This window comes from Carcharodon carcharias, chromosome 21 (genome assembly GCF_017639515.1).
Source record: "Carcharodon carcharias isolate sCarCar2 chromosome 21, sCarCar2.pri, whole genome shotgun sequence".
Classification (NCBI taxonomy): Eukaryota; Metazoa; Chordata; class Chondrichthyes; order Lamniformes; family Lamnidae; genus Carcharodon; species Carcharodon carcharias.
In genome coordinates, this window is record NC_054487.1 from 47,941,982 (window position 1) to 47,966,505 (window position 24,524).

A 24,524-nucleotide genomic window follows, 5' to 3' on the forward strand; every position below is an offset into this window, starting at 1 on the left:
TCATGTAAAATGTTCCTTTAAACATGCATGCAATCCATTCCAAAATGAGCACCATTTTCTGTTACAGCAATATAAATTTATATACTGTAGCTCGCAAATAAGCACATCTTAGAGGGCTAAAAAATGGGGAAAATGAGACACTTAGTGGAGCTGGCTATATTTTAGAGAACTATTGAAATTAAGTTTGTGCACAATGCCACAGAAGTGGACAACTTCTTAGTTATTCAGTTGTTTTATTTGTAAATAAGTTGCTTCATTTGTATGTATATGGAACAAGTATCATTTGCTAATTGAAAGATATTGACCATCTTCCTATCCTATTATGTCCTTGTAATAGTGTGCATCTTTTGGGTTCTTCAGCTCTGTGATGCATCATGTTTGAAGTTATATTCATTTTTCCTGAGCATGTTTCTTTTTAGGCAAGTATTGAAGTCATCAAATGACATGTTGAATGTATTTGATTTGCTGTTGACTTTAAAAACTTGAAATGATATGCAGGAATCTAATTAATGACTTGCTTACTCCTGAATCATCCTGATCACAGATTACTGTGTTCAGTTTAACTTTAATAAAACATAAAAATGGTTGAAAAATCATTGCTGTTTTAACATTAGTAGTTTGACTCCTCTCCCAGAAATCCAGTCACTGTACTGAGAGCATACTGTATGTATGAATCAGCTTCAGTTAATTACATCAGTTGGATTCAGTGGGTTGGTGAAAGACAAATTGTTTATGTCATTAATTTATTCAAGAGAAGTTATTTAGTGTTGGGGATGAGGAATATATGCCTAAATTGTTGCCCCAAATCCATATTTTCTAATAAAGAAATAGTGTCACTAATTCCACCAGCTATCTTGCATTTGAACTATTCGCTCATTTGCTGTCCACCAGTTAATCTTCATATATGTTAAAGCCTTTTTCAGAATCCTAAAATGCTTTATCTAATTGTTTTTTTTCTTAATTCTAGGTACATGTATTGGACAGATTGGGGAGAAGTGCCAAAGATAGAACGAGCTGGAATGGATGGTACAACGCGATCAATTATAATTGACAGTAACATTTACTGGCCAAATGGGCTGACTTTGGATTATGAAGAAGAAAAATTGTACTGGGCAGATGCTAAGCTAAGCTTCATTCATCGATCAAACTTCGATGGAAGCTTCCGGTAGGTATTTCCAAAAAAAAATAACATTATGTTAAATTCTATATTTACAATTATTGAGGTTTAACAATTGGCAATATTATAACATGTCTGTTGAAGAATGCAGTTCAGCAGTTGGAACTTTTCATTTAGTGGTAGAAAACATGTTCTTTGCTGCTTTTAAAAGGAATGCTTCCAGCAAACAATTTCCATGGTATGCTGAAGGGGACTGCAGAGCTTACAGTACAAATACGTTAAAAGCTGAAACAAAATTGCAATGGAAGAAATTTAATCATGGAATATGAGATCTGAATAGTCATAAAATATGGAGTTCACCCCAGATTTTTCTTTCTTGTGCAGAATATATATAATTCACTCGAACTTAGGTAACTTATTACAAACCTGTAAGTCAAAAAGCTGCCTAATTGTAAGGCCTGTTATCTTAATTGCATGTGAAAGCAAGCATTTATTTTCCAGCTGCCCACCGTGTGAATTTTGATTTTTTTAAACTACTGTCAAAATTCCAAATGATAAACTATTTTAATGAGTACAAATATAGAGTTGTTCATGTAACTTTAAGGCATTGAAAGTATCACATTGGAAGACTTACACCAGGTTTCTGTTCACAACATGATTTTTCAAAATGATGTATTCAGCTCATAAAATAGTGCTTTTTATTTATTGAGTGACTTGATTCTTGAACATAATCCTGATTGTTTCCGATTGACTTGTTCTCTAGTGATGACCCTGAGATCAAGGTAGAAGTTTGGGATAAATTGCAATTTATTTTAAAGGTCCACTTTTGTTAAATACAAACTTTCTATGTATCAGGGAAGAATCCTTTTGAATTCAGTAGTATGTTTTCCATCATGCAAGCTGAGTACTTTGGCTGGAGCCACATGGAAACGATGTAGATCGTTTCCAAAATGGAATGGTTGTGGCTTACTTCAGTACTCATTTGGCATCTGAAAGTCATTCCTTGTATATGCATTCATATGGTTTGAGGCAGTTTCATTCTGCCATTTTGATTTTTGTGTCTTTAGTAGGTTGGCGAAGATGGTCTTCCATTTCTGTTGCACTTATACACTAGTACAGATGTGTATTTATATAGGAAAAAGGAAGGCCTTGGTTTTCAAACATCTTTAAAAAAAATCCATGGTAGAATAATTTTAGAATTTAACACTTTTTGACCACTTTTTCATGTAAGCATTTATGAATAAACAAAAGTTTAATACTAGGCCCTAAAGGGCTAAATTATGAGAACCATGATTACTTGTAGAAACATGATTTAGATCCCTTGAGTTGGTTGTGGGGTGATTTATTTGAGGCATTTAAATGATGAATGGATTTTATAGGGTAGATGGAGAGAAACTATCTCCTCTAGTGGAGGAATCGAGAACATGAGGAGCAAAAGGACCTGGGTGCATACGTGCATAAATTAGAGGCCATTTAGGAGTGAAATCAGGAAGTACTTTTTCTTGCAACAGTTAGCAGAAATTTGGAACTTTTTCAACCAAAGGTCTGTGGAAATTTTCAAGACTGCGATAGATGTTTGTTGGGTAATGATATCACAGAATTGTTACAGCATAGAATGCGGCAGTCAGCCCATTGTGTCTACACTGGCTCCCCAGGAACAATTTACCAGGTGCCACTCCCCCACTTTCTCCCCATAGCCCTGCACATTCTTCGTTTTCAGATAACAATCCAATTCCTTCACGAATGCCTCGATTGAACCTACCTCCATCGCAGTCTCAACCAGTGCATTCCAGATCTTAACCACCAGCTACATGAAAAAGTTTTTCCTTATATCGCCAGTGCTTCACTTGTTAATTATTTTAAATCTGTGCCATCTGGTTCTCAATCCTTCCACCAATGGGAACATTTTTTCCCATCAATTCTGATTTTGAATACCTCTATTAATTCTCCTCTCGACCTTCTCTTCTCCAAGGAAAACAGTCCCAACTTCTCCAAACCATCTGCGTAACTGAAGTTCCTCACCCTTGGAGCATTCTCATGAATCTTTTCTGCACTATCTCCAATGCCTGCACATCTTTCCTAAAGTGCAACACCCAAAACTGAATGCAATACTCCAGTTGAGGCTGAAGCAGTGTTCTATGCAAGTTTAACATTATCTCCTTGCTCTAATACTCTACAACCCTATTAATAAGCCTAGGTTGCTGAATGCTATATTAATTGCACTCTCAACGTGCCCTGCCATCATCAATGATTTAGGCACATACACACTCGGGTCCCTCTGCTCCTGCACACCCTTTAGAATTGTACCCTTTATTTTACATTGTCTCTCCCTGCTTTTCCCACCAAAATGAATCACTTCTCACTTCTCTGCATTAAATTTCTTCTGCCACTTGAGCTGCAAATCTACTATGATTGAAATGAGTGGTAGAACAGGTTCAAGAGCTCTATGTCTGCATGCTGACTTATGTTCCTGTGAATTTATTAATGTGACTTCTTGATTCTAAAACTGCTTACTTTTGTTGAGGGCACTTATTTGGCTGTTCTGCTTTATGGATAAGGGTAATTGGTTATTCTGATTTAGTTCTGTGCTTGCTCGTGTATTCCCCACCCCTCATTGCAAAAGTAGACATTGGGCCAGAAAAGTAGTCTGTGTGCAATTGGTTATTTGTAATCATCGTTGGAAAGCAGGGAGAAGAAAGCAAAATTACATGCAGAGGGAGGAAAAGGATGGAGAGTATAGTGGGAAAAGCAAGATGAAGATAACTAAATAGAGGAGGAAAAGTAAAACAAACCAAGAAAACAGCATTGGAAAAAGTAAAAAGAAAGTCTGAACAAAAGTATAAAGCAAATAGTTTGAAGGCAATTTCCTGATTACAATGTCCACATATGAGGCAGAGAAATTTACTTTAGAAATGTTTTCAGACACTAAGACAGCAGGGCTATTTCACCTTTTTGGGTTGAGAGAGCGGTTGGATTGGGAAAAAGGGAAGGTAGAAAAATGAAAATCATGCAGATGCTGGGACTATCTTGCCCATCAGAAATAGTGGTTGGCTCTTACGTGGAATATGACATCTTAGAAAGCATGACCTTTAATGAATTTGGAGAATGTATTCTAAAACCAGGAGTTTATTTTTACTGTTCTTTCTGGTTTAAAACAGGCTCAAAGAAAAAAAAAAATACTAGTAGCTACATTTAGCAGTTTGTAAGTACCAATAATGACTCCATAAATTCACACCTTTTTTGCATTATCTTAATCCACGATCATCTTTGGTAATCCATGAAGAGCATTTTACAAAATGTCTGTTTTTCACATACTGCATTTTGCATGAGTAACTGCAGTATTCTAACAATTTTAGTTAAGCGATAGGTGAAGAATCAGCTAATATCAGCTGCCTTTCAAAATATCAAGGGCCGTCTGTTGCCCAAAACTCTATTTAAACTTTTTTGCACAAATCCATCAATATGGATTCAATATAATATAATCACAAATCTAAAGTGAAGAAAGAACTTGTATATAGCATCTTGCACAATCTCTGGATGACCCATTATGTTTCCCAACTGATGAAGTATGGTGCCATCAATTTTGTGATGGAGGGCAGCATACTAATTATGGGATTTAATTGTAGCAAAATTTAAGTATTTTGAAAGAACTGTTCATTTATGAGCCTGCATGAGAGAGATCTGGATTATAATGCTTAAAAATCTATTTACTGTAATGACAAGCACTTCTGAATAATCTGTAAGACTTTGAAGTTTGTTCACCAAGAAGTTACTATAAAAATAAACTAGGCCTAGTGATTAAGTATTTAAACATATGCTGTGTATTGCATGCCTTTTGCAGGGTATACTTTTCCTTAGAAGCAGCAGCCCACATCCTCAGTCAGAAACATCCTTAAAAAGTTATTTAATGGGTGTGGAGTGGGCGGAGTGGTGGATAGGGGAAGAGGACTGTTACATGCCACATCGGTATAGTGATGGAATTGTAGGGCTGGATTAGGTTTCCTCAGATCTTCACTTTGTGAGCTTTATGAGTCAGCAGACCCATGACCAAAGATGGCATAGAGATAGACTTAGAAATTTGTTTTAAAGTGCAGGATCAGGAAACCTCACAAATGTAGTCCAGAATGCAAGGAAACAAAAGGGGGAAAACATAGGATTACGCAGGGATACTTAACCACTTTCAAGTAAATAAAAATTGTAAAATAAAACAAAAAATGCTGGAAATACTCCCCACAGATGCTGCCTGATGTGCTGAGAGAAATAAAGTTATTTTTCAGGTTGATGATCTTTTCTCAAAACTCTGTGACCTGCTGAGTATTGCCAACATTCTCTGTTTTTATTTCAAATTTCCAGCATCGGCCATAATTGCTTGAATATAGGAGTGTATTGTTTCTAAAGTGAGTCCTTTGTGATTTAGCAATGTCAAGCTCAAGTTTGTTTGCTCATCCTGTCACTAAATAGTTAGTAAGAGTCTTAAAATAATGTTATGTTTATAGTCTGGTAGGTTTGTCAATGCTGTAGTGGGAAAAGGCCCCAAAAGGAAGTTCCATTAATACTGACACCAGTAGATCCAGTTCTGAATTGACTTAGCAGTAAGCTATATAGACTAGAATGTTCCAAGTTTGAATCCCAATATGTGCTGAGCTGGTTGACCTGAGTCAGAGCAGCAATTGTATTACAGGTGACCCGAAAACCCCTAGTTGAGAGGGAAAATCATTTAGAATTTTGAATTCTTGGTTGCTAATCAATGGCACTGGAAAATATATGCGTGTGAACATTTGGTGAGGACAGGACCAGGAGGGTGCATTGTGACTCCCTCCTGGAGCAAAGCACCTGCTAGCACTTGCTTACAGATGAAGAATGCCCATTTGGATAAGGTCTTGGCCAGTTGGCAACATCTATGGATTTGCCCTGCATCACCAGTTTTGGGGAGGAGACGGGTGGGTGGGTATGTTGGGTGTAGGTGGATCCTTGTGGTGTAAAATGAAAGTATGATAATACCATAGTCCACTGAGTTCTGAGACAGTGTTACTGACAAATAATACTGAAATTTACATCCGTCTTCCTGTTAGTGAGCCACACTGAAATTTTCTAAAAAATCTCAATCTACACTGGAGTATAAAAACTGCTGGAAATCATATGAAAATATGAATTAGGAGCAGGAGTAGGCCATTCGGTCCCACAAGCCTACTCCACCATTCAATAAGATCATAGCTGATCTGATTGTGGCCTCAACTCTATATTCCTCCTAACTCCAATTAACTTTTGACTCCCGTGTTAGTTAAGAATCCCTTTACACCCTGCCTTAAAATATTCATTGATCCTGCTTTCACTGCTCACTGGGGAAGAGAATTCCAAAGATGCACGACCATTTGAGAGAAAAAAAAATTCTCATATCTGTCTTAAATTGGAGACGCCTTATTTTTAAACTCTGTCCTCCTAGTCCTAGTTTCTCCCACAAGGGGAAACATCCTTTCTGAATTCATCCTGTCAAATCCCCTCAGGATCTTGTATGTTTCAATAAGATCACCTCAATCTTCGAAATTCCAGTAAATCCAGCCTGTTCAACCTTTCCTCCTAAGATAACCCCCCATCCCAGATGTCGCGTGAACCTTCTCTGAGCTGCTTCTAACGCTTTTATATCCTTTCTTAAATATGGAGACCAAAACTATACACCATACTGTAGACCTTGCATCACCAATGCTCACCAATTGTATCAAAACATCCCCACATTTATATTCCATTCTCCTTGCAACAAACGAGAACGTTCCATTTGCCTTCCGAATCACCTGCTGTACCTGCAGACTAACTTTGTGATTGCATCAGGATACCCAGATCCCTTTGTACCTCAGAGTTCTGCAATCTCGCTCTATTTAAATAATATGTTGCTTTTCTATTCTTCCTGCCAAAGTGGATGAGTTTGTATTTTCCCACATTATACTTCACCTGTCAAATTTTTGCCCACTCATTAAACCTTTGTCCCTTTGCAGACTCCTTATGTCCTTTTCACAAATTGGTTTCCTACCTATCTTTCTTTCTGTCATCAGTAAATTTAGAACCATGCATTCAGCCCCTTCAGATAAGTCATTGAAATAAATTGTAAATAGTTGAGGCCCCAGCATTGATCCCTGTGGCTCTCTACTCGTCACATCTTGCCAACCTGAAAATGACCCATTTATGCCTACTCTCTGCTTCCTGTTAGCTAGCCAATCCTCCATCCATGCTAATATGTTACCCCCCTACACTAAGTGCTTGCCTTGCGTAATAACCTTTGATGTGACACCTTCTGGAAATCTAAGTACAGCACATCCGCAGGTTACCCTTTATCCACAGTGCTTGTTACTTCCTCAAAGAGCTCCAATAAATTAGTCAAACATGATTTCCCTTTCACAAAACCATGTTGACTCTTATTGATTGCATTGAGATTTTCTAAGTGCCCCACTATAACCTCCTTAATAGATTCCAGCAATTTCTGTACCACAGATGTTAAGCTAACTGGCCTGTAGTTTCCTGCTTTCTGTCGCCTTCCTTTCTTGAATAGAGGAGTCACATTCACTGTTTTCCATTCTGATGGGACCTTTCCAGAATCTAGGAAATTTTGGAAAATTAAAAATCAGTATGAATAATTGGGGACTGAGGAAAGCAATAAATGAACATCATGTTTCTTCAAGCCTCTGTGCATGAAAGTGAAAGAAGCCATCAAACAATTATCTATTCATAATAGGCATTGCACCACAACAATGAAGTTTTTCAATTTCTTATACAAATCATTCCATAAAGATAAATTTAAAGATGTGGAAAAATATATTTTAGATTTCGGTGAGGCAAAATAAAAGAAATCGCAATAGCCACCAGAAATATGACTTTGGGAACCTTTGCGCCTAAAATTTGCAACAACTGTATTTGCATTGGGGCTTACTTATGTTAATGAGCAGCAAAGGGTCTCAGCGGAGGTTTCACAGAATTGATGTTAAAGATCAAGAAAATTCAAGTACAGCATAAAAGTGGGTGTAAATCAATTATGCCCAAAATATGTTCTATGAAAATAACATTGTAGTGTTGTTTCAGTGCAAGTTTTTGAAGGAAATTTTGCATCAACATTAAATTTGGTCCTCTTCCGAATGCACTGTTGAAGAAAGTAGCTAAGACATTCCTGATCGCAAATGTGAATTGTAACACAAGTTACTTTGTTTCTCCCTCTGAAGCTGCACACAGCTTGTCGATTGAATCAAAGGTTATTGGGGTTAGATGGAAATGTGGAAATCAAAACACACGGTCACCAGCCTTGTTCTTATTGAATGGCAGAGCAGGCTCGAGGGACCGAATGGTCTACTCCTGTTCCTATTTCTTATGATTGAGGTGTGGGGAGTGGAGAGGGATCTGATACAATTGTGGCAGGCTGTGTGTATGATGACACACAAAACACAGATGCGCATCTGGATTTAATTGGCATATTTCCAAGACTGGAACCATTTCTAAGTGATAAACCGCACACTGTGTGCTGCAGCTAGTCTTTTAATACCTGTTGCATCTTTGCTTTTGTTTTAGCAGCATTTAATTTGGAAGCCCATGTAAGTGCAGTTTTAGTGATATGTAGTGTTTTAAGTGGGAATTTTATTTTAATGTGTAATTTTCTAAATATTTGTGTTTGTGGAGCTAGCTGATCTCTGCATTGCAGGGCTTTGGAGGGGCAGAAGAGGGAAACCAGTCAAGGTTTTCTATCCAGTTGACTTCTGGAAAATATGCAGGTGTCAACAGAATTGGAACCAGCTGTGAAGCCATCAATATTCAAATAGTTTGCTGCCAATGTCGAGGTTCACGTGAGTGATGGCCATTTGGGTGAGGTAATTGCCTACAGGCACCTATGGAACTGCACCTCACTTAAGATTCAGCATATTCAAGAGAGAAGGGAGAAAAAGTGATAAAATATGGGGAGCAAATATTATCATGAAATGTAAAATCCTTTCCTTCAATTAATTTGCTGAACAAGTATTGACATACACAAAAATACTACTGCAATCATGCCAAAGTTAAAAGGAAAAAAACACTACAATTGACTGTGATCTGTCTAAACTGTTAGTTTATTCATTTTCATTCATGAAAATATTAATTAAAACATTTATTAATAAAAATGAGCACATGGAATTGGAGGCAACCTTTTGGCTTGGATGCTCAAATTGGCAGAATGAGACTAGTGATATCCCCAGGAATCTGTCCTACGACTTCAACTTGTCACTATATTTATATATGGCATGGATGAAGGAATAGAGAGCCATAATATCGACGTTTGCTGACTACGTTAAATTAGTTGACACATTAAGTGGTGTAGACTGGAGCAGAAAGTTAGAAGGGGCTATTGATGGATTAAGTGAACGGGCAAAACTGTGGCAGATGGAGTTCAATATAGGAAAGTGTGATGTCATCCACTTTAGATCCAAGGAAGATAGATCAGAGTATTTTCTAAATGGTGAGAGGCTAGGAATCTAGATGAACAGAGAGATGTAGGGATCCAAGTATAGCAATCACTGAAGCTAGTGGTAAGTACAAAAATAATTTAAAAGGCTAATGGAATGGTGGCTTTTATCTCCAAGGTTGCAGCAGTATGGGCAGACTCCATTTAGAGTACTTTTTTCAGTTTTGGACACTGCGGCTCAGGAAGGATACATTGTCCATGGAGGGGTACAGCACAGATTCACCAGAATGATACAAAGGCTAAGAGGGTTCAATTCTGAGGACAGATTGGTTGGACTAGGTTTGTATTCCCTTGAATGTAGAAGATTAAGGGATGAGCTAATTGTGATGCTTCAGATGATCAAAGGAGTTGATAGGATAAACAGAGAGACACTATTTCCTCTGATGGGAGAGTCCAGAACAAGTGGGGCATTATCTTAAAACTAGAGCCAAGCCATTCAAGGGTGATGCCAGAAAATACTTCTTCGCATAAAGGGTAGTGGAAATCTGGAACACTCATGGAACCAAGGAACACTTATCTCCCCTCCGCCAACCCCCCGACCCCCAAAAAAAGCTGCTGTGTTGATCATTGAAAATTTCAAAATGAGTGATAGATTTTTGTTAGATAAATGTATTAAGGGTCTTGGGACCATGGCAGGTAAATGAAGTAAAATACTAATCATCCATGATCTAATTAAATGGCAGAGCATGTGCTGGGAGCTGAATGGCTAACTTCTGTTCCTGTGTTCTTCCTAACAGAGGCTTGATCTTCTCTATAGTACCTGATCTGTAGTTTGTAGCTAAAGATAAACCACAAATTTGTTAGAAATAAATGGGAAGATTTTTGACATTCTCAATTCAAATACAGAAATGAATTGATCTTACAATTTGACTCTACTGTAGATTTCATTAAACAACCATTGGCACAACAGGCATTTTTAAATGGGACAGGGCATATCAAAATACTCCTTACTAAATTTACTTTTTAAAAATGAATTAGAGATGGTCCTTCTCCAATCAAACTGGCTTTTTAGAATAACGACGCAAGTTTGCAAGTGTTAGAAGGCATCCATAATGGGTTGTCATTTTACACCAGAGTATAGAATGTGATTACGTTTGTCTTGGGGTAGACATTAATAATGTTTCATGTAATTTTTCTATTTGGATATAAAGAATTAAACAGTAAAGAAAAACGAGACATGTCTAAGCTTTTCAGCTTGCACTCAGGCCACTTTGCAAGAATGCTAATATAAGGGGAAAACAACAATTTATACTGTATATGAAGAGAGTCCTAATTAGTTGACAAGTGACGCTGCAATGGAGAATGTACCAGTGATGGTGACTGACAGTTAACTGCCAAGCGTTGTTTGAAATTTAAACCAGGCAGCTTGACCCAGGTTGGGCATGGCATTGCCCTGAGGAATGAGTCAGTGATTGGCTGTCACTTATTTTGTTTAGCTGAAAGAGGTGCAATGTGTATACATGTTCTTTCTGCCTGCAAAGAACAGGATACGCAAACGTGCCATACTGCCAGCCTGACTGACTATCTTAAATCAGTTGTCAGAGTAATTCTTAGCACGCTGGGGATCATTTAGAAAATGTTGTCCAATCACAGAATCACATCTAATGTTGGACATTGTGTTTTGAGTTTTGCAAGCACGAGCTGGTTGGGTACCGTCTGTACCCTGCACAATAATGTGGTTTAAGAATTTCAGTGCTAGTGTGATGCTAGGTATGTAGGCCGTATGCCCCAAAAACTGGCGGATGATATCAAACAGCATGTCCCAATTGCTGTTCGCAACAGGTAAGGTTCAGACAGTACCCAACTAGCCTGTGCTTGCATAGCTTGAAACACAGTGTCCGACATTATGATTCCGCTATTGAACAACGTTTGCTAAATAATCCTCAGCATGCTAAGAATTACGTTGACAACCAATTTAGAATCATCAGGCGGGCTTGCAATGTGGCACATTTGTATGTGCTGGAAGCTACGCACAAAGCCCTGTTCTTTGCAGACAGAAAGAACATGAACACACATTGCACCTTTCAGCAAAACAAAATAAGTGACAGCCATTCGCTAACTCATTCCTCAGAGCAATACCTTGACCAATTAGGGTCAACCTTCCTGGTTTAAATTTCAAACAATGCTTGGCAGTTAACTGTCAGTCACCATCACTGGTGCATTTTCCATGGCAACGTCACTTGTCAACCAATAAGCACTCTCTTCACAAAAATAATAAGTTGTTGTTTTCCCCTTATATTCGTATTCTTGCAAAGTGTCCTGATGAGTGCAAGACAAAAAGCTTAGACATGTCTCTCTTTTCAGCAATACTCAAGTTCTGTACTACCAGACAACTAAATATTAAAGAAATACTTTTGTAAGCGTTAAGTGCAAAAGGTGACTTTATAAGGCGTCCGAGATGACCAGTGGCTGAGTGCATGATCCCACTGCACACACTCCACTGTTTATTCTTACTGCTTTGAAGAATTTGCCATCTTTTGTATTCTGAGCAGGCACTAAGAGCACTGGGAGTAATAGGGAAATAGTTATGCAGATGTTAAATAGTTACAACTTGTGCTTTGGCTTTGGATGTTAGGGGTAGGTGTTTGGGTCAAAAAAGCAAGAATTACATTGCTGGCCTATGAGAGCAGGCTGAACTCTTGAGGGGGTGGGGGGAAGAGAGAGAGAAAGAAAAATTGACCCAGGGCATAAAGTGTGGTTCCCATTGCTTGTAGTGGGTGGATGCATCAGCATTAATGCTGTGATTTGCTTGCTATAAGAAAGGTATGCGGAAAGCAAAATTGAGGACATTTTCTGTGTCACAAACTCCAGATCATTTTGATTCGCCTAGTTATTCCCCTTTGGATAGGGTTTTCATGCTGCAATATAACTGAGAAATTCAGTAAATGTTGCACATTTTTGTTATAAAGCTAATCAGTTCAAAAGTATTAAAAATAGCTGATTGCAGCTAGTGAACATCAAAATATCAAGGTCTTTGGCCCTATATGCCCAAAATAGCCACTCGTTAAAAGCGGTGCTTTTGGAATTGACTTCAGCAGTGATGTCAGATGATTAGTGCCATTTGCCTGATATAAGTGGATACCGTTGATATGTGTGGATGGTATAAGTGATGGGGATTGTACCTCCAACAGTGCATCTTGTCACCAGAAAAACTAATGCCATTTTGTTTTCCTAACCCTGTTGCCATAGAAGTTGGAATTTGTCTCTGATAGCTGTAATATAAATGTGATGTAAATTTTAAGCATTCTATGTATAACATTTGCATAGATTAGTTTAAATGTAATTTCAGTTGAATTAAAGATGTTTTTTATTCTCTTTCGTCCTCTTTTCACTCCCCTTTAACTGCCCCCCCAATGATCCAGCCGGTTTTAATTGTTTCACCAGATTGTTGATAAAATGACCCTTCTGTGTCCCTTCTTACAGCTTTCCTATTGTGCCACATGGGAGAATTTTCTAGCTTCATTTTTAGTGTAAGCCAACATAATTAAAAGAAACCAGCATATGTACCCTGGTTCCCAGTTTCTAAAGAATATTTTATTGAAATGCATTCATCCTCTGACATGGTAGGGCCACGCCAGTCAAATTCACACTTCTCTCCTGTGACCACTGCATGAAGCAGATGATGTGGTTTAGTTGAGGCAGCTTATCAATTATATTTTAGTTTGTTCCCTGAAGCGATAACCCTTATTAATAAGTCAGGATGTGAGTTGATACAAGCAGATTTGCTACCTTTCCCCTGAGGAAACACCTGTGTTAATAAGCTGAGCTGAGAGTTATCTTGGGAGTAAGTCTGACTGAATTTTTTCACTTTGTTGAGAATTATTTTGTCAAACGTCACTGCAGAATATCCATCAAAACTATGTGTAGTCTGAATGGGTCTGTGCAGTGTTGCTTTGAAATTAAATATAAATGTGAATGAGTCTATATGATTTGCATTGTTTCAAAAGTAGTCAGAGTTCTTCCCCTTCCCCATTTTATTTTGGGGAACCCAATCTTCTCAAGGGAGAACAACCCCAGTGTGCCCATCATCTGAAGTCCCTCATCCCTGGAACCAGTCTTCTAAATCTTTCCTGCACCCTCTCTAAAGCCTTCATAAACTTGCTAAAGTGCACTTCCAAGAACTGGACATTGCTCCAGCTGTGGCTGAATTAATGTTTTTATAAAAGTTCATCATAAAATTCCTTGCTTTGTACTCTCGTGCCTTTATTTATAAAGTCTAGGATCCCATATGCCTTTCTTGCCACTTTCTCAACCTGCCTCGCTGCCTTCAATGATTTGTACACATACATCCCCAGGTCTTTCTGTTCCTGCACCCCCTTTAGAATTGTACTGCTGTATTTATATTGCCTCTCCTCATTCTTCCTACCAAAATGTATCACTTTACACTTTTCTGCATTAAATTTCATCTGCCATGTGTCTGCCCATTCCACCAGCCTGACTGTCCTCTTGAAGACTGTCACTACCCTCCTCACAGTTCACAGTAGACCCAAGTTTTGTGTCATCTGCACATTTCAAAATTGTGCCCTGTATGCCCAAGTTTAAGTAAGGGAAATAAGGAGAAATGAGTGGCTCGAATGTGGAACCCTTTCCCACAGGAAGTGATTGAGATAAAATGGCTCGGTTGTTTTCAAAAGGAAACTAGATGAGGGTATGAGAGAAAGATATGCTGAGATGAGGCAGATGGAATCAAGGAGGCTTGTGTGGAATATAAGCAGCACAGATTAGTTGGGTTGAATTGCCTGTTTCTGTGCTGTGCACATCCTATATAATTACAAGAATTTAACCATTAAGGTCCAGGTATAAATAATATTTTAAATATAAATTGGTATGCTGTATACTCCAGGTGGCACCATTATTTGTTTCAATTCCCTCGATAGTATACCCACCTCCACCCCCTTATTTCAGGTGATTTCACCATAATTTCATTTTATTAGTCTAAGCCACACTGCTAATTTGGTTTGATAGTAGGCTGGATTCTCATTTGTGGAGGTATTGCAATGGGGTGGGACTCATTGCCCAGGCAATTCCAGAAGCCTGATCCATTTCCTGGATTGGATCTATTGGGCTTTAGTTGGGCACAAAATCCAGCAGTAGGGCTGTTACTGCAGCAGCACAAGAAATGACTGGCCCTTTGAAGTAAGCAGTTGATCCCTGCAGAGGGTTCCAAGATTTTTTTCCAGGCCAAGATCTGGGCCCAATAAGCATTGGAGCTGATATGGATGAAGGTTTGATGGAGTGGCAAGGGGCCCAACGAGTCCTTGTTCTACCATTAACAGTACTTTTAAGCATCTCATCATCATTCCCTGAACAGTTATAGTAAAAGGTCAGACATGGACAAGGACACCTGCTGCTGATTACCATATACTGCCACCCCGCCCCTCAGCTGATGAATCAGTGCTCCTCCATGTTGAACACCACTTGGAAGAAGCACTAAGGGTTGCAAAGAAAAAGAATGAAGTCTCGGTGGGGGACTTCAGTGTCCATCACCGAGAGTGGCTCGGTAGCACCAGCACAGACTGAGCTGGCCGAGTCCTAAAGGACATAGCTGCCAGATTGGGCCTGCAGTGGGTAGTGAGGGAACCAACAAGAGGGAAAAACATACTTGACCTCATCCTCACCAGCCTGCAGATGTATCTGTCTATGACAGTATAGGTAGGAATGACCACTGCACAGTCCTTGTGGAGACGAAGTTCCATCTTCGCATTGAGGATACCCTCCGTCGTGTTGTGTGACACTATCACCATGCTATGTGGGATAGATTTCAAACAGATCTAGCAACTCAAGACTGGGCAACCATGAGGTCCTGAGGGCCATCAGCAGCAGCAGAATTGTACTTAATCACAATTTGTAACCTCATGGCCTGCAATATCCCCCCATCCACCATTGCCACCAAGTCAGGGATCAACCCTGGTTCAATGAAGAATGCAGAAGGGCATGCCAGGAGTAGCACCAGGCATACCTAAAAATGTGGTGTCAACCTGGTGAAGCTACAACACAAGGCTACTTCCGTGCCAAACAGCATAAGCAGCAAGTGATAGACAAGGATAAGCGATCCCACAACCACAATCAGATCTAATTCTGCAGTGCAGTCCTGCCATATCCAGTCGTGAATGGTGGCGGAAAATTAATTCACTAGAGGAGGAGGTTCCACAAATATCCCCATCCTCAATGTTGGGGGAGCCCAGCACATCAGTGCAAAAGGCTGAAACATTTGCAACAATCTTCAGCCAGAAGAAGTGCCGAGTGAAAGATCCGTCTTGGCCTCTTCCAGAGATCCCCAGCATCACAGATGCCAGTCTTCAGCCAATTTGATTCACTCCATGTGATATCAACAAATGGCTGAAGGCACTGGATATTGCAAAGGCTATGGGCCCTGACAATATTCCAGCAATAGTACCAAAGACTTGTGCTCCAGAACTTGTTGAGCCTCTAGCCAAACTGTTCCAGTACAGCTACAAGACTGGCATCTAACTGGCAATGTGGAAAATTGCACAGGTATGTCTTATACACAAAAAGCAGGACAAAACAAACCCGGCCAATTACCACCCATCAGTTCTTCTTTCCATCATCAGTAAAGTGATGGAAGGGCTCATCAACAGTGCTATCAAGTGGCACTTGCTTAGCAATAATCTGCTCACTGACGCTCAATTTGGGTTCCTCCAAGGTCACTCAGCTCCTGACATTACAGCCTTGGTTCAAACATGGACAAAAGAGCTGAACTCTAGAGGTGAGGTGAGAGTGACCGCCCTTGACATCAAGGAAGCATTTGACCGAGTGTGGCATCAGGGAGCCCTAGCAAAACTCAATCATCTCAGTTCCAGGATATCACGGCAAGAGTTCCTCAGGATAGTGCCCTAGGTCCAACCATCTTCAGCTGCTTCATCAGTGACCTTCCTTCTATCATAAGCTCAGAAGTGGGGATATTCGCTGATGATTGCACAGGGTTCAGCGCCATTTGCGACTCCTCAGATACTGAAGCAGTCCAAGTCCAAATCCAGGCTTAGGCTGACAAGTGGCAAGTAACATTCGTGCCACACAAGTGCCAGGCAATGACCATCTCTTACAAGAGAAAATCTAATCATTGCCCCATGACATTCAGTGGCACTACCACCACTGAATCCCGCACTATCAACATCCCAGGGGTTACCATTGACCAGAAACTGAACTGGACTAGCCATATAAATACCGTGGCTACAAGAGTAGGTCAGTGGCAGGGAATCCTGCAGCAAGTAACTCACCTCCTGGTTCCCAAAGCTTGTCCACCATCAACAAGGCACAAGTCAGGAATATGATGGAACACTCTCCATTTGCCTGGATGAGTGCAGCTCCAACAACACTGGAGAAGATTGACACCATTCAGGACAAAGCAGCCCGTTTGATTGGCACCCTTTCCGCAAACATTCACTCCCTCCAACACCGATGAACAATTGCAGCAGTGTGTACCATCTATGACGTGCGCTGCAGAAACTCACCTAGGCTCCTTAGGCAGCACCTTCCAAACCTACGACCACTGCTATCTAGAACGACAAAGGCAGCAGATACTTGGGAACACCACCACCTGGAAGTTCCTCTCCACGCCACTTGCCATCTTGACTTGGAAAGATATTGCCGTTCCTTCACTGCCGCTGGGTCAAATCCTGGAATTCCCTCCCTAACAGCACTGTGGGTGTACCAACACCACAGGACAGAAGCGGCTCAAGAAGGCAGCTCACCATCACCTTTTCAAGGGCTATTAGGGATGGGCAATCAATGCTGGTCTAGCTAGCGGTGCCCGCATCTCTTAAATCAATTTTTAAATACGGGCATGTGAGAGCAAAATCAGCATGATGGGTTGCAGCGTAACTTGCTCAATTAGTTTTCGTTACCATAATTTTTAGGAAAAATAACTTTGCTTTCACTAACTTTTCTTGTGAGGTGTAATGCACAAAAAATAGCTTGACTGTACTTCAGTATCTTGCCTTTTATAATGTGCATGAAATAGCACTGTCCTATGACGTGACTGCCACTATTTATTTATTGCATTGCATGTACAGTTCTTTGGACAGTGGGAGAGTGATGAACACCTTTGTTGTTTTTGGCCATTCCTCCCTCTCTCTCCATTCCTTTTGTAGAGAATTGCAGGTATCAAGCCCAGCTCCCCAGTGGTTAGTACACTGTGTCACTGGACCACTTGGGTTATACAGAAAAGTCATGCTAGTGATAATTTTACAAAAATGGGAAACTGTCTCCAGTTCTGAAGTGTGCTGGAGAGGCAGCTTACCCCAAATCAAATGTTTACAGTTGAGTTGTGACCAAACCAAATGAGGGACACTTATAACATCAGATTTCATTCTTCTTGACAGTGGATCAGCTGGAAACAGTTCATTTACAGATCCAAGGCTAAATTGATTTATGTTCTCAGTTATATTAATTAAAACTAAATGCGCAAATGATTTTATCTTATTGGATATCAATTTGTTTGTTTAAAAATATATGTAGCACAAGCCATATAATTCACTCAGGCATGTAGCTTAGTGTTATTGGATCCCAGCAGTACTTAGTGCTTTCTATTGTTTAAATATCCATCATACAACAGGTTCTTTGAAGTCACCCTTGGTTTATTCATGTCTAATCCAAGCTGGAAATACATTTTTTTAAATTTAGAAATTGTAAGGTTTTTTTTTCTCCCTCACACATACCGGATGTAACTTTACTTTGTCTTAATCCACTTGACTGGTACTGTATTTCTGCTCGGTAACACAAGTATTGTTAATAGCAAACGTGAAATCTTGGCTACTGCTCAATGACACAGTATGTTGGTACACCACTAAGCTGTAGCCCAAGGCCACCCTTTTGTATTTGGGATTTACAAACAGAGGAGGGTTATTTTGGTGAAATTATGGCATTTGATATTGGCAAAGAACCATCTTTGATTTTAATGTCGAGCACTGTTGTGCTAGGTGGGGGTGTTAAGTGGTCTTTATTGATCTATTTCTTGCTTTTCAACAGCCTCACGATTTTTTTTGGAGGAGAAAGCAAGAGTATTTTTGTACTCTGCAGAAAAACAAATTTATTGCTAAGCCTGTTTTAATATTTTCTATTTGACCATTACATTGAATATTTAAGGATTATTTTAAATGAGAATAAAGCACAGTTGTATAAAACAGCATGATTCCATTAGCTGTGGTGAATGAGTTAGGTGGGCAATTATATGTTAAGTGCAGCACTGGAAAAGTAGGGGGTGCTAATCCTGTTTTCCTGTGTAATTGGATGGGCTATACCTCATTTATTGTAGTGCTTTAAAAGGCAGCTGGAATTTATATCGAGACTATTTCGCGTGCAGCTATTACAGTCAGTCAGGAAAGGGATAATATGGTTGATTATATGAAGCAGTGGCTTGCACAGTTCAGAGTATCATCTGAAAGTTGCAGAACTTGAAATGATAGTACTAGTTTCATTCTTTTTGTTGTGTAAATGTGAAATGTTAAGATTTACACTTGAACTGTAATGTCGACAACAATTGGGCAAAACAAGTCTGGGCTTTTGCTCACTATAAAAAGTATAATAACATGGTTGTTCGTGGACTAGGATCTGATGCTGGCTAACCTGATTAGCTAACCAGAACTTTGTCAGTTCTTAGCTATTTTTATTTTGTATTTTGCTGATTTTCTCTCCCTTTTTAACTGTTCTCCCTTTATCTCCTCTTGATGGCACTAACTTGTAACATTGCATCAAAAAATACCTTATCACATTTCAATTTTCAAAAGCACTTAATCAGTTGCTTTGGTGTGTAGCTACCATTATGTAGGCACGTGTCTTCTGGGATGTGGCTTTATATTCTGTCTCGAGTGGCCAGTTCAGAGCTATTAACTTTAGTGGAAAGTTCCAAGTTAGGCTTGTGTGAACCAAAAGTGAGACACACCGTTGTCACTTTGAGTCGTGTGTACTATACACTCTCGCCTCGATTTAAGGTTCAAGCTCCACTCTGGAGTTGGAGAACATAATTGAGCTGACATCTCAGTGAACTACTGAAAAAGTCCTACATTGTTGGGGTGCTACCCTTCAGATGCGACATTAATTCAGGCGGATGTGAAAGATCCCAAGGCACTGTTCTTAAGACCAGGGGTTTCATCCAATGAACTAGCAAACAGTTTTTTTTCTCTAAACCCAAACTATCAAAAATAATTTAATTGATTATTCATCTAATCCTGTGTAAAATGGCTGCCATATTTGCATATGTAGTAGTCACTTCACTTAAAAGGAATTAAGTTTGTGAAACACTAATGTTCACAGTGCCATGATGAGTCACTATATGAATCCAGTACTTTTTCTGTTAAAAGTTTGACTTGAGATGCATCAAAGTGGTTTACAATTATAAGCCAAAATTCGAGCAGCTCATACATGACTGAGCAGTGTGTCACAGTCAAGATCAATTACCGTGCCTCACCTTTCCCCAAAGAGTGGAGACACAGGGAGGAATTGTGGCACTGTATCAACTGAGAGAAGCGATTGAACCTGCATGACGCATTTATCCACTGAACCATAAACAGAAGAGGCCCTGTATTATATTTGAAAAGAAATATAGGGGGCCTGTTCTTACACCTTCCACTGATTGGCTGCTAAAGACTGTGTAAGTATGCCCCGTGACGTCAGGTTTGTGCTTTGATATTTCCCTAGATAATGTGTCTGAGTTTGGAACTTACTGCGTAGCCACTTTGGAATCTGCTTTGCTGTGTCTCTGCCGTGCTTCAAAAAAAATCTCTTAACCTTTTTTGACCCCTTCTCTGGAACCTATTGCTGTGTGTTTCCAAATACTGTTTTTGAAGCAATAACTAGGAACCTCGTGTGTTAATTTATGATTCTAAGCTGATGGAAATCACCTGGCTTCAGTTGACATTTCCCTTCCTTTCTTAGTCTCTGGCACAATTGTAGTGTGGGGCATTGTATGAAATAAAAATGATGCCACTTCATCATCCCATTTAACTTAGTATAAAGTCTGTATTTCTAGCGTGTTATATTATTCCAAAATGATTTAGGAACAATATTTGTCATGCATAAGTATACATGTATTTCAAGAGTGCCGCATCATTCACTACTGCACTACAGTCAGTGCATCAAAGAAGCAGTGTGTCTCATTCCACACCACATGGTGAGATGTGAGAAATGCACTTGATGAGAGCTACAATGTTGGTGTCTAAAAATGTGATTATTTCAGAGGCAGGATTTTTCAGTTGGCATGCGGGGGTGGGCCCAACACGCCGATGCGTAAAATGACGCGCGATGACATCGGGTGTGCGACCCGGTGTCATCGTGCTGTCTTTCGATGTTTCATTTGGAGGCCACACGCCAGAGTTGGCTGCACGCATGCTGATATTTAAGCAGCCTATTAAGGCCATTAAGGAAGTGATTAATGTAATTGTTAATGCTGCCTTTAACCTTGAGATTGGTGAAAAGACTAAGTGGCCTTCACATTTTTTAGGAAACCTCATCTACAAGCGGGGTGAGGTTTCCTAAAGTTTTTATTAATTAAATAAAAAACTTTTCCTAAATATAAAAACATGTCCCAGTTTAAATAAATTTTTAATCCATGTATTTAATAATTTCAATAATGATTCAATCTCCCTGAGGCACGGAGCTGCCTCAGGGAGAGTCAAGCGGTCTTTTGCGCATGTGCGTGAAAGAGCGCTGGCCCTGAAACACTCTCCTCCCCCGCCCACACAGGTAGTGCTGAGCGCTGCAGCTCGCACCTTACACTGGGCGAGCCTTAATTGGCCCACCCGCCTTAAATGGTGGTGTGGAGCCGATGGCAGGCAGCGATCAGCTCCATGACTGCTCCTGCTGAGCCCGCCCACTGACTGAAAAATTCAGGCCCAGATTTCAGGGAACCATAAGACATAGTGGCACCAGGTATTTGAGTAAAACTGTCACGAAGAGTTTGATGTCTATATTGATATTGGAAGTTTTTTTAAAATAGAGTTTAGTGGTGTCTATGTGAATGTATGTGTGTGTGTGTTTAAATTGGATTAAAGCCAGCTAGCCTGGGTGCTTTGATACATATAGGAGATTTGAGATGTTAATTGGGGAAGCAGTAAGGAAGTTAGAAGGTAACATGTACATTTGTATTTGTTGAATAAAGCATTCAAGAGTGGGAGTAAAATCTTGCACCTATCTGGAAGACACCAAGCAACGTGTTTCTGTTATTAGCAAAATTAGTGGGATGAAAATATTATCAGGAAGTGTAAAGTTAAAAGCCTAACGATAGAACCATAGAAAAGTTACAGCACAGGAGGCCATTCAGCCCATCTTGTCCATGCCAGCCTGAGGACTCCCAGGTGCCCTTTCGAATCCCACCTTCCTGCACCCGGCCCATAGTCCTGCAGCTTACAGCACTTAGGTGAACCTGTTGACAGTTTCTTAAGATTGAGAAATGTAGCGTGTAAGTGTAAATCCAAAGAAAAAGATGAAAGACTGGTAGATCACATCACTTGAAGTTCTGCATACCCTGATGTACAAAAAGCTCAAATTGGAAAAGACAAGCTCTCAAAATCGCAGGCTGTTGATGCTGACAGAGCACAAGAAGCAAACAGACAGATAAAGATGCTGATTACTCAAATAACTAGCCTTCAGTTAAGTCAAGAGAGAAGTAGTGGGGTTGACACAGTGAAACACAACAAAAGAATGCACACCAGACAGAAAAAAATGTGCAAGGACTGTGGATGACCATGTGCTCACAGACAGAAGGCAATTTCCCACATATGGATTAAACTGCTGAGTTTGTGGAAAGCTCAACTATTAGAGAAAGATGATAGTAGAGGAGTTACCAGAGGCAGAGCAACAGGATGAATGGGGGGAGGAATGAAAGTGAAAACATTCATACCATGGAAGATGACAGCGAGTTTGTGGATTCAGTAGACACAGGAACCATTCAGCTACAAGAAATGTCTGGGTGCAACAGTTCCCAGAGAGAAGCAATTCACACAGTCTTCAGATCAGGATGAAGGTGAGAAATAAGCTACAACCATAAATCTGAAGCTAAAACTTTATACTGGAGCACAGAGTAACATCATCCCACCCAGACTGTACCAGATCTTTCCTGAAAAATTTGGAAGAAAAAAAAGATACTCAGAAATGGAAAATCAGACACAAGAAATATCTGGTCCAAACATATGTGGAGTGTTTTGATGAGACGATTTGGTGATTTGGAGGTTTTGAGTATCTCATTCTCCATGTAAAATACTAAGAGAGCTAAAAAGAAAGCTTGAAAGTGGGCTCCAAGAGATGAAAGGAAAGAAAGTGATTGCCAGAGCTAAGGGCCTACAGATTGGATAAATTTGCTTGTTCTGAGAAAAAGGTCAAATGGATGGCTACAAATTTGCCTGGGTCCCAAAGTTTTTAATAAAGAGGAATCACTACCTTACTCCAACACTGGAAGAGATCCTGCCAATACTGATGGTCAAAGGATTTCAGCAAGCTTGATGCTAGAAATAGCTACTGAAATGTAAAGCTTGGCAAGGAATCTTTGCTATTGACAACATTCAGCACACCCTTTGAACAGTACGAATTTCTGCATCTAACTTTTGACCTCAAAGTGAGCTAGGATGTGTTCCAGCAGAAAGTAGACGAGACATACAGGAGCTGTTGGCATAGCTAATGATACCCAGAACTATGGTGCAGATCAAAAGGACCAAGACTACCAGCAGCATGAAGCCATGGAGAAGACCAGGAAGGCTGGGATCAAGCTAAATGCATTTTGTGAAGAAGAAACCTGTCACTTTGCAAAAAATTCCTTGAATATCTCCATGGGAATAAGTCATGGTGAAGAATGATCATCGCCCACCAAAGCAGGTCTACAAGAAAAATCTTTGCAGAGCACTAGCAAGACTGCAGAGATTACTCTTGAGGGTTTAGAATTACAATTTCTATCTGAAATACAAGCCAGGAAGAGAAATTGTGCTAGCAGATGCCCTATCTCATCTGTCACCACATAAAAAACAAAAAAATAAAAGATATAGGTGTAATAATCCATCATCTAATGAATGTGACACCACTGAAACTGATTCAAATCAGAGCTAAGGCCAGCAAAGATCAAAAGTTACAGATGCTCTCTCAGGCAAGTGGTCCAGGGATGGCCTGAAGACACATAGCAAACATAAACCAATATTGCCGTATTGCTGGCTATCAGAGATGACTTCTCACTAGAAGATGGTATTCTGCTGGCTAGATCCAGAATAATGAAACCCAAAACGATGTAGAAAGAACTTCTCCAGAAGATACATGAATGTCACATGGGAATGGAGAATTGTAAACTCAGAAGATCAGCTGTGTACTGGATATGCATCTAAAAAGACATTGACAGAATGGTGTCTACATGCAGTGTATACCAGGAATATAGAAATACAACAGAGAGGGGAGATGATAGCCAGTGAAGCACCACCCAGACAATGGCATACTGTGGGAGCTGATTTATTCACACACAACCAAGAATGGCATCTTATAGTAGCAGACTATTATTCAAAGTTCCCATTCATCAGAAAGATAAAAGATTTGAGAGCTACACCAATAACCACAACAGTACAAATTCTGTTTGCTTCGCAAGGGATTCCTGAAAGGATAATATGTGATAATGGAACCCGATTCACCTCCAGAGAGTTTAAGGAATTTGCTAAACAGGCATGAGTTCAACACCATAACCTCATCACCACATTACCCAAGGGGACATGGTTTCATAGGAAGACATGTTCAGGTGCTAAGAGAACCCTCACTTCCAAGAGACAAATGAAGCTCTAAATCTTGCTTTATTGTCACTGTGAGCTACAGCTCTCAAGGCTGACATGAAATTGCCTGCAGAGCTACTTAATGGTAGAAAGGACATGACAACCCATCCAAGCAAGATACATCCTCCAAATGACCAGGAGGAAGTAAAGCAACAACTCACTGATGCACAGGTAGAAGGAA

The 24,524-nt window shown here is 39.9% G+C and overlaps 1 protein-coding gene across 2 annotated transcripts in view; it reads left to right on the forward strand.

The window, feature by feature from the left end:
- The window catches only part of lrp6 (low density lipoprotein receptor-related protein 6), a 186,789-nt gene that overhangs the window by 108,087 nt on the left and 54,178 nt on the right, over positions 1–24,524 (forward strand). For both annotated transcript variants that reach the window (XM_041215904.1, XM_041215905.1), the window contains exon 3: positions 968–1,165. In XM_041215904.1, the coding sequence (XP_041071838.1) occupies positions 968–1,165 (198 nt within the window). The remainder of the gene's footprint in view (positions 1–967; positions 1,166–24,524) is intronic.